This window comes from Nicotiana tomentosiformis, chromosome 1 (assembly GCF_000390325.3).
Source record: "Nicotiana tomentosiformis chromosome 1, ASM39032v3, whole genome shotgun sequence".
NCBI classification, from domain to species: domain Eukaryota; kingdom Viridiplantae; phylum Streptophyta; class Magnoliopsida; order Solanales; family Solanaceae; genus Nicotiana; species Nicotiana tomentosiformis.
In genome coordinates this window covers 61,726,905-61,738,378 of record NC_090812.1, presented here as the reverse complement: position 1 = coordinate 61,738,378, position 11,474 = coordinate 61,726,905, and the positions used below count along the sequence as shown (strand labels likewise).

The 11,474-nt window shown below is 40.0% G+C and overlaps 1 protein-coding gene across 1 annotated transcript; it reads right to left on the bottom strand.

Moving 5' to 3' along the window:
• Nucleotides 1-1,116: 1,116 nt before the first annotated feature.
• On the bottom strand, nucleotides 1,117-2,360 carry LOC138906651 (uncharacterized). Its single transcript, XM_070195991.1, has 2 exons — nucleotides 1,340-2,360; nucleotides 1,117-1,253 (listed from the first exon to the last, which is right to left on the bottom strand). Exons 1-2 carry the CDS (start codon nucleotides 2,358-2,360, stop codon nucleotides 1,117-1,119), a joined length of 1,158 nt encoding a protein of 385 aa, XP_070052092.1.
• Between the last annotated feature and the right edge of the window lie 9,114 nt (nucleotides 2,361-11,474).

The window sequence follows — 11,474 nt, the reverse complement described above, 5'->3', positions numbered from 1 at the left end:
GTGATATTTTCCTCTACTATCTTGCCCAGACCAGAAGAATCTGTCTACAAATTTTTCAATGAGCTCTATAGTTCCTTTTGGTGGATTAACTGCAGCCAAGAGGTGAATAGGGAGAGCCAGGAGGACATGTATGATGAGAATTGCTCTTCCTCCAGTTGAGAGGAGTTTGGTATGCCAATCTCTGATTCTTCCAATGACTTTGTTCACAATATCTAAATAAAATTCAATCTTCTTTCTCCATGTAGTGAGAGGACATCCCAAGTATTTGATTGGAAACTTTTGATATTTTATGCCAGTGATGGCCTTCATTCTGTTGATAGTGGCCAGGCTGGTCTTATTGCTCATTGCAAAACAGCTCTTGTTCTTATTGATGAGTTGCCCAGAGATCTTCTCATAGTCCTTTAAGGTGCTCAATACCAATCTCATGGACCTCTTGTTTCCATTACATAACAGAATAGTATCATCTGCAAAAGAAAGATGGTTATCTTTAGGACAGTTAGCATTCATATAAAAACTTTTGTAGCTCACTCTATTATGTAGATTGTTCATCATTTATGAAAGAATTTCTGCACTTAAAATAAAGAGAGAAGGGGAGAGATGATCTCCCTTTCTTAAGCCCCTCTCAGATTTAAAGAAGCCATTTTTTCTTCCATTAACCAACACAGAGTACCAATTATTGGAGATGTATCTGTGGATAATCTCTATCCACTGATCACTGAACCCCATCTTCTTAATAACTTTCCTGAGGAAAATCCATGAGACTCTATCATATGCTTTGGTCATATCAAGTTTTAGGACAACATTGCCTCCTCTATTTGGTTTGTTGATAGCGCTAATGATATCTTGTGCTAGGAGGATGTTTTCTGAGATTGATCTCCCTTTTAATGAAGCTTGATTGATTTTTGGATATGATTCTGGGAAGAATGCTGGAGAGCCTGGCGTTGAGGATTTTAGAAATGATTTTGGAAGACACATTACAAAGGCTAATAGGTATGAGGTTAGTGAAACTTTGGGGGTGATCCACTTTAGGAATCATGACAATACATGTGTGAGTGTAGAATTATGTAAGTGTTGAGCCACTAAATACAACTTTTACAATATTATGCACATCCTCAGCTATAATGCCCCAACATTTGCGGTAGAACATCCCACTAAGGCCATCAGGTCCTGGGGAGCTATTGGCATCAATGGAAAAACAATCTTAGTGACCTCCTGGAGAGTAGGGATGGCACTGATTCTAATGTTGTCTTCATCTATAATACATCTTTCATTGCAGTCTAGTTCCCTAAAATCTGTGTTGGTGGGCCTTCTAAAAAAAGGTTTTTGTAAAAGTTCACACCTCCCTCAACAATAGACTCACAATCTTCAAGCCAATTACCCTCACCATCTTGGATCCTTCTAATTGTAAGTTTTCTCCTTTTCTTTTTGATAGTCGCATAGAAGTAAGCAGTATTGGCATCGCCCTTATTGAACCAATTAATTCTTGCTTTTTGGCTCAAAATAGAGTCATGAATTTTTAGGTATCTTATAAACTCAACTTTACTCTTAGACAATTCACTTCTATTCTCTAGGGTGTTATTAGTCATACAGATTTCTTCTAGGTCCCTAATGAAATTTTTCAGTCTTTTAGGTTCTTCATAGATATCTCCAAAGGTAGCCCTGGACCATGTACTAAGGGCCTTAGTAGTGTTCTTGATCTTCTGATGTAGAATGTATAGGGGGTTACCATGGATGAAGATATTCCAACTGTTCTGCACTGTCTGCTTAAACTCAGGGTGTTCAGTCCACAAGTTGAGGAACTTGAAGTATCTGGTTCCTTGGGTATATTCATGGTGAAGCTTAACCAGAAGAGGCACATGATCTGAGCAAGATCTAGATATGTGAGTTACAGGAGTGTTGTTGAGATTATCAAACCAATCCAAATTGTAAACTAATTTGTCAAGTCTCTTCCATATGGTGAGGGGTGGATCCCTGTTATCACAGCAAGTCACTTTAGCACCAGCAAAACCTGCATCTTGAAGGCCATATTCATTGAGACATTCTATGAACTCTAGGCTTTTCTCTAGTCTATGAGGTCTGCCTCCCAATTTCTCCTCTCTGTTAGTAATCACATTGAAATCACCTATGACTCCCCATGGTTCTTTAATTGTAGAGGCTAAGTTCTTTGAGTCTGACCATAGCTCCCTTCTCAATTCTTCTGTGCATTTAGCATAAACAATCATTAAAAGGAAGGAGGGGCAATTGTTGTGCTCAGCTTTAATATGAACATGCTGTTCTTTGTCTTGTAAGATAGTAATGTTGATGTCATTGGTCCAGAAGATCCAAACCTTGTTAGAGCAATTAAAATAGGCTTTTTCCATTTACTAGTTTTCTTTTGAATTTTGCTATCTTGCCACTATCCACCGTAGGTTCTTGAAGGTAGATGAGAGGGAGTTGATATTGAAGTTTTAAAGTTTGGAGACTTTCAAGAGATCCTTTGGACCCTATACCTCTGATGTTCCATGATATTATACTAATCATGGGAAGGTCTAGGATTGGAGGGAGCTTTGGTCTGGTATTGAGGGGTCAATCGACTTGTCTCTGAAAAAATGACTCCCTCCCATGTTGTGTTGGTTTCTTAGCGATAATTTGTTGGTGTTAAAGATCTTTGTGTTCTTCTTGTCTTGCAAGCTTAGATCCTCTTCAGAGTAAGATTTACTGATATCCCCCCTGATCACTTCATCATTTGATAGAGATTTTTCCAGTTCAACTTCAATACATTCCATGAACAATTCCTGATTGATCTTGTCACCAGAAACTATCTCCAGTTCTTGCACTAGACCCACATGGACATTATACAGTTCTTCCATTGAGTCTGGGGGTTTAGCTTCTGGTTTTTGTTGATCGTTTCCCTCTTGTTCCTTCAGTATATCCTGATCCTGGGCCTTGCTGGTCAGGTTGGAAATTTTTTTATTAATGTAATCAATGTTCTGTATTAGCGGAAAGTTTATGGAGATCCCTTGGGGGACAGTCTTAGATATATGGTTCTCCCCATTAGTAGTAACCTCCTTAGTGTTGCTAACTTTGTCTTTGAGTTTCTGTTTCTTGGAAGGCAGTCTTTTACTATTGTTGGCATCATGTCTATTTGAGTAATCCTTGTTGCTTTGTGCTTGTTGATCATTGTTCTCCATGTAGGTCAAGTGCTCATTTCTGTTCTTTCTAACTCTAAGGTTATGTCGATGCATTTCATTCTTGTTCTGTTTTCTTTCCCTTGCTTTGGTGTCTTGTTCTCTGTCCTACCTGGATTTTCTGCCAAAGGTGAAGGTGGAGTCTTCTTCAGGTTTGTTTTGTTCACTGTTCTCCTTACTTATGTTGGTTTTCCTCAATTGATCCCCTATTTCTTGCTCCATAAGTTGATGGAACATATTGTTATTAAGATGGAAGTTGCTATTTCGACTTGTGTCCTGAATTTCCCCCAGTTCTGTGTGCTCGTTGGAGAGGCAGTCTCCTTTGTACTGTTTTTCCCTTTTCCTTTTCTTTTATCCACTTGTTTCCATCCATCCTCCAATGTTGCCGAGGTAGCCTTGGTGACTTGTTTGTTGTTCATGTTTTTGTCGACTTCCATTTGTTGGGTTCCCTGTTTGGTACTGACCGCATTAGATGTGGCCATAATAGGATTATGGACATTTTCTTTATTGTTCTGATTGTTGCAGTGACTCTCCCTTTGTTGGTCGCTCATTCCTTCATCATTTAGCTCCTTATGTTGAGTATCCATATGAACAGCTTTGGGGATCCTTTGACAGGCCTCCCTCGAGTGACCTTGAATTCTTTGAGGGGCACAGTTTCATATTCAATTTTTTGATTGAATGTCTCTAGAATACCTTCTATTTCTGAATGGCAACTTGAACCTCCGTGATCAGAGGTTTCAAAAGATCGATCTCGATTCTCATTTTTGCTGTTGTTGGTCTTGTTTTTGTCTGAGTAGCTTTATCCATGGCAATAGGTCTTCCAATAGGCCCAACAATCCTACATAGAGCTGCCCACTCGTAGTAATGCCATGGAAGATCGGGAAGGTTTATCCAGACTAGTGCCAGAGACGTATTGTTGTTTGGTTTGAAATTGGTGGTCCACCTCTGAATTTTCATGGAGTGGTCTTCGCTAAGTTGTACGTAATTGTATGAAGCTATCAATTTGTAATCTCCCTCAGTCTATGCATCAATAAAGACATGCTTAGCATCTTTTGCCCTAATTTTCACTTGCCCTTTGGTCAGCATGATTCTTGCGAAATCTGCCCTAATTTTGTCAATTTGGGGGCGATTTCGATCGAAATAACCTATGAGAGTCCATTTGCATGTCTCAGCTAGGAGATCATGTTCCTCCTTTGTGAAAGTGACTATTGGTTTCTCCTTGATGATTTCGTGCTTCCTAAGTTGAAGTTTAATTCTGCCCTTGCTAGAAGATTGAGTCTTTAGCCCTATGGCTCCTCTGTAAGTAGCTTGTTCTTCATTGCTGGGATTTTGCCCAAATTCATCTATTGTGGGTTTTGAGTGTGGTTCCTTTGAGAGTTTGGGGTAAGAGGTGGGAATTCTGTGGTGTCTGGTGGGTCTGGGGGTTTGTGGGAGCTCGTTCCTGGTGGAGGAGTTAACGAACTCATGGCTGAGTTCCGCTTGATCTAGCCGTTTTCGGCGAAAAGTGACCGTTAGTGAGGAGAGAGAAATGGGTGTAGAGAGAAGATAGTCGTGACCACCCTGTTATTAAATATTAAGAAATAATCACATTTGCTCAAAGTTTTATTTTACTTGATTATTGGCTATGCAGCTATCGGCTCTTGTCAATTCTGTTTTTTTTCTTTGTTGATGAGTATACTTTCTGCTGTCATCCGTTAATAAGGTAGTCACTTTTCAGATGAAACATTTTACATTATTTTCTTCTATTCTGCTTGTTATTATGTATCCTCAAACCAGCCTCTTTAAAATCACTGCAAGAAATGCAAGTTGGAAAGAGGTATATCAAAATCGAGTAAAATAAAAATCACTATTTTTGTGGAAATTTCATAAGGAACACAATCAAAATGAGGTTTTCGTTGCTAAATTAAGTCTAAAGATAAGTTTATTTACTTACAATCTGATGATTTCGCATTTGTGAAATCGTTCCACCTAATCTAAAAGAGTTGCTCTAGAGCCTATTAGTTAAGGACTGGACGCTCTAAAACCAAGATGTTTGCTCCTAAATTGTAGAGATTTGAGTTATGTACAATCCTAGGAATTTAACCTTAGAATTAAAAAAGAAGATGTTAAATGATCAATATAAGCTTTTATTTTAATTACACGAGTTTTGCATTTGTCAGTAGCTTTTCCTAAAATGATCGGTTTGATGAGTTGGATACTATGCTTTTTGACATAATTTTCTCTCTCGTTTTAGACATGTACAATGTGTCACAACAAGTATCAAAATATTTACGGCTATATAAAGGTTACAAGTTAATCCAAGCATTACATAATGTAACGACCCGACCAGTCGTTTTGAGCTCTAGCGCATCATTCAACGGTTTGAGACCCTGAGCAGCTTCACTTCAGGTATTATGACTTATATGCATGGTTAGAAATTTAATTTCGGAAAGTTCGAAGTTGATTTGGAAAGAAAATTCTAATTTCGGAAGCTTTAAGTTGGAGGAATTGACTAAATGGTGATTTTTGAGCAAACTACCTCGAAATTGGGATTCGAAGGTTCCAACAGGTTCGTATGATGCTTTTGAACTTGGGCGTGTGTCCGGATCGGGTTTTGGATGACCCGGGAATATTTCAGCTCCTATTGTGGAAGTTGGCATTTTTGAAGGATTTCATAAATTTGGGTTGGAGTGCATTTCAATGCTATCGATGCCCGTTTGGGATTCTGAGTCTGGAATAGCTCAGTATGGTGATTCTGGTATTGGGAGCACGTCCGGATGTGGATTTGGATGTCCGTATGTCATTTTGGGGTCATTTGGCAAAAGTTAGAAATTTGAAGGTTTTTGAGAAGTTTGACCGGGAGTGGACTTTTTGATATCGGGGTCGGATTTCGATTCCGGAAGTTGGAGTAGGTCCGTAATGTCGAATGTGACTTGTGTGCAAAATGTGAGGTCAATCGGACGTGATTTGATAGGTTTCTGCATCGATTGTAGAAGTTGAAGTTGCAAAGTTTTCTATGTTTGAATTGGAGGGTGATTCTTATTTTTAGCGTTGTTTGATGTGGTTTAAAAGCTCGACTAAGGTCGTGATGTGTTTTGGGACATGTTGGTATATTTGGTTGAGGTCCCGAGGGCCTCAGGTGGATTCCGGATGGTTAACAGATCCAGTTTGGACTTGGATTAAATGTTGAGGCAGATGATATCTGGTGCAATCACACCTGCGTGAAAAGGGCCGTAGGTGCGAGCTCCCAGGTGCGAGCCACGAGTCGCAGGTGCGAAGGAGAGGAGGTTGGTCAGCAACCGCAGGTGCGGAACATTTGGGCGCACTTGCGAAGTGGACAACACAGGAGCGTGCGATGGGCGCAGGTGCGGTGCATGGACCGCAGAAGCGGACGCGCAGATGCGCTACATGGAGGGCAGATGCGGGACTGTTGGGCCGAGCTGGAGCCGCACCTGCGATGGAATTTCTGCAGGTGCAGAGCTGCAGAAGTCTATTTGAGTAGTCTCTCGCTTATTAATTCCCCTGCTTTACATTCTATTTGAGACTAGACTTGCTATTATAGAGACTTCACGGGTTCATGATTAGCCATCAGATGATATTCCTCCTCTTACGGCATGTCTCATATATATATATATATATATATATATATATATATATATATATATATATGTCTCCTCGAAAGTTCTCATTGAATAAAATACAACTCACACGTTTATTCGTGAGTGGGTCAATGACCCATCAAAGCTTCTTATTCTAATGGGATCGGGCCGTTCGCCTCGGCAGGATTATGTATTTCACTTCTTATGGGATCGGGCCGTTCGCCTCGGCAGGATTTATGTACCACACTCTCATGGGAGCGGGCAGTTCGCCTCGTAGGTTAATTGATTTATCATATGGTTCGGGCCGTTCGACCCTCGACAGTGCACAATTTTATTATTATGTTGGATCGGGTCGTACGCCTCGGCATTCCCTATATCATATCTCCACGAAATCGTGCATAAGACTTGGCAAGAAGCCAGTGTATCGGTGAATTCCCGGATTTGAATTATGGTAAGCTACATGATGATATCCACTATATCTATATATATGCTCCGGTTAAGGAGGGAATTTCTAATGAAGAACTTGAGTTCCTCATAAAAAGGGCGATTTGTATCACGTGTTTTATACTTATTTATTTCATTTAATTACTCTGCCTCACACTTACTTACCTCTTTACTGTACCTTATGTTGTTGGACCACCAGTGAGAGTCAATATCGACCCCTCGTCACTACTCCTCCGGGGTTAGGCTAGATACTTACTGGGTACATGTTGCTTACGTACTCATACTACACTTGCTGCACATTTTTGTGCAGGTATATATATGTCTAGAGGCCATGTGAGAGCAGAGGCGTGTATACATGCGGGGACCTAGGTGAGCTGCATTCCATTCATCGATCCGCAGCCAGTAGAGTCTCTTTCAGAGTATTTACATTTTTCCTGTCCAATTTGTACTCCAGACAGCTGTTGTATTGTATTTTATAATCCTAGTTAATGCTCATTCACTTGTGATACCGGGTTTTGCGATGATTATGTGTTGTTCTGTATTGAATTTGTTAAAAGTATTATTATTTACTCTATAATCCCAATTCTTTAGTATTTAAATTGAAGGAAAATATAATTTCAAAAGTAACAAAATGAGAACCCAATTAAGTAATTATTGTTGGCTTGCCTGACAGTTGTGTCCACCGTCATCACAACCCTCATGGATTTTGGGTCGTGACAACATGGTATCAGAGCACTAGGTTCACTTAGGTCTCACGAGTCATGAGTGAGTCTAGTAGAGTCTTGCGAATCGGTACAAAGACGTCTATACTTATGTAAGAGAGGCTACAGGACTGTTAGGAGCACTTCCCTTCTTGATTCCTCATCGTGCGATTTGATTCCTTTGAGGCTTATGCCTTCATTTTCTTCCCATTCAATCTTATGGGACGTGAAGCGCTTGTTATAAATTTGGAATCGAGGAATTTTAATGGCACTACTGATGTAGAGCAGGATGTTTCTCCCTGCGTATTCGATTGGGCTGATGTCGTCGCCTTGTGGAAGGATGTTCTGTCATCTCCGTTCAGTAGATGTATTTCTGATGGTTTTGGAGACATGCACCAATTGCTATGATGTTCACGAGTTGTTATCGCATAATATTAAAGTAATGGTAGGATACTTGTCTACGTATAGGGGCAATGAATGAATTGAAAGGAGGTTTTTTCTCAATGCGTGATTCAAAGGTTCAGTGTTGTATTTCTAGTGGAGGGAAAGTCAATCGGACTAAGAATGTTTAGGTTGGATTGATGGAGTAAAGAGACTTGGTATTTTTGAGTGTGGTGGAATCTTCATCCGAGATGTGGTGTCGTCATCCTTGATTGAATGTGTTAGGTTCGCCGGTGTAATGGCCTTCTTCAAATCATCTTTGGGGCAGGGTATTGTGAATGGTGCCGAGGAAGTGGCTATCAGATGTCATAGTGTGCTGTGGTTCAGAACTGAATCGGTAATCCTAATATTGATGGCTCGAGAAGGATGATCTTCGGAGAGGTTTAGAGTGGTAGCAATCTATTGGTTCAAGTGTTACAGAGATGGATTTGGAACTGGGGTAACAACTGGCTAGCGAAGGATGAGGAAGTACACGTGGGAGGTGTCTTGCGGTGGTTAAACTTATTGAAGGCCAAGTGTAAGAAAACAGAAGTCGAGTAGTTGCTTAAAGGAGAGGGTTTGACCAAAGTGGGAGAGTGGCAGAGTAGCATATGGGTTCTGTGATAGGATAGCCACATGCCTTGGGGGAAGTTAGAGTTACTTGGGATTCATGATGGACAGTGACCAGGTCTACGGGCTTAATTTTGAATATTGGCTGCTATATTGAGGAAGATTGGGTGTGACAGGAGGGAGTTGCTTAATATGAAGTAGGATACAACATGACTTTGGATTGGAATGTATTGTTGCACCTTTAGTTGATGTCCATAAGGAGTGAACGGACTTGTACAACTGGTGAATGAGCACAGGCTCAGGATGGTTTATTGGTTTTGTGTTAATTGTACTCGGTGCAGCGTTGTTTGAGGATGTCGGCAAGGAATTTCCACAGGTGGGATATCTCCTGTGAGCAGGTTAGCGGGTGCGTGGTGTTGATTAAGCTTCTATGAAGAATTTTACTAGCTATCCAGTAAGAGGTCGAATATGTAAATGTGGCTAGTTATTCAAAATGTTCATGAAATGTTTAACATAAGGATTTCGAGGAATTTGGCGGGTTGGTTGTGCAAGATCATGTCAATAGAGGATAAGGAATCTTGGTGGGTTCTAGAGTTATTCAATGGTAGCTTCAAGCTAAATGGGAGAGCCCCACCATCTATGATTGGATAACGTAGTTGTCAACTTGTGCAGTTTCTGGTTATCGGTGTATTGGCGTGTTATCATGACTAAGGAAATAGAACATCAATGGTAATTTGAGCACTGGATTTGAGGAATGTGTGCTATAATTGGCCTTATCGATTCATGTTCAGGTTTTGGGAAGACTCAGAGTTTATGCTTTGTGGGGATGTGATGTACAAGGAAAAGGAATTTAGTCGGTTGCTTCTTTGAGAGGGTGTACCTATGCTAGCAGGGCCTTGGAGTTGATTATATTTGGGACCGAGTCAGAGTGGGTGACTCTCAATAATGGTCCTAGTGGATTCAAAAGTTAAAGTGCGGTACCTAAGGATTTCGAGTCCGTAGTATGGCTGAGTATCGAGCTTTTGTAGTAGATTATGAAAAGGGGCTTGGAGTGTTTTATGTTGTTTTTGGTCTGCGATGTAGCATTGGAGGAATAGGAGAAAATAACTTCAAATTCATAGGGGAATTATCATAATGGGTGTACCTTGTTAATGGTTCAGGAGTTATGATGAAATTCTTGTACTCTCGCATATAGGCATGATTAAGTGCAGTGGGTAGCATGGGAATTGGAAGTTGAGGATCAAGGTTGCGGTTCGATGTTGATGAGAATGTCAAGAGCTCGGATAAGCAGGGAAGAATTCAGATGTTTAGAGTGAGCCGATATTGCCTTTAGCGTCACCTTAGATCAATGTCCTGTGTAAGGGGCTTTGTGTTCTGATTTGTGGATTCCCAATTTGCTTTACAGCCTTAGTATTGTTACAATCCAAATTTGCGTACCTTAGATCACGCCGTAAGTTAGTCGACGTAAATCCAAGAATAGATTATCTTTGAGATGATAAGAAGTTAATCCTATTGGTCTTAAACGATACAAGGGTGTATAAGAGTGGTTAACAAGTATTAGAAGTTAAACGAATCAAGGATGTTGTAACCCGTATTTTCGGGTAACACTAGAGGTGATTAATTGTCCCAAGAGCTCATGTTTTAATGTATTTGAATCATATAATATCCGTATCATAAGTCTTGAAGTCAAGCGAGATATGAAACAAAGTCGATAAAAGTTGTCGCAACTTACGTTTATAATTTTACTTAAACTTTAGGTCAAATATTACTACATTTTTTTCCCAATATACTTGGAATTATGGGGTGATCTACCTATCAAATTGAAGATCTATGAGTCTAGTTTCCAACGCATTAAACCGTTCGTCTATACGATCTCGGAATAAACAGATATTCGCGTTTTGGTGAGAGTGCGCCAAGTAGCTCTCTATGGGGCCCACATAGGCGGTTTAAGACATATGGATATATATAAGATACCTCAACACCGTTTTAAGTCATTATTTTTCAGTATATTCAGACCTTAGAACCCTAAAAACACTCTCTCAAGGTTCTCTCATGATCCAAGACCCAAACAAAGGGCAAACAACACAAATCAAGTGTCGGGAATCCCGTGGCGCTAGTAAGTTTCTTGTTCTTCTTGTTGTTGCTGATTTTTGTGTTGTTCCAGCTCGTGTGGGAGGTTGTTTTAAGTGTTTTATGTTCTGTAAATACTCCTTCAAGTTTTTAATATCAACCCTAGGTGATTTCAAGTCTTCTAAAGTAATTCTAGTGCCGAAAAACCCGAATTGATTGCTAGTTTCGCTTCCTTGTTCTTGTGGCAGAATTGGAGAGATATTTCGTGGAAAATTAAGGTCAAATTGGAGTTGTTATTTCTGTTTAAAGGTAAGGAACCTCTTACTCTATATATATATTTAAGATTATCCAAGTTGCGGCTAAGTCCTTGAAGCTAGAACTTGTGAAATATATATCGAAAGGCTTGGTAGTAATGTTGTTGGTTGGTGGACTGTTTTGGGAGGCTCAATATGATTATTAATGATGTTGTTTGGGCTGTTTGGTGATTGTATTAACTTGTGTGAAGTCATATAAATAGGGGAGGT

Coding starts and splice junctions, on each gene's coding strand:
- LOC138906651 (XM_070195991.1), bottom strand. CDS start 2,360: ATGGAAAAAGCCTATTTTAATTGCTCTAACAAGGTTTGGATCTTCTGG. Junction 1,254..1,339: donor TGAGTCTATTGTTGAGGGAG/GTGTGAACTTTT, acceptor GATGTATTATAG/ATGAAGACAACATTAGAATC.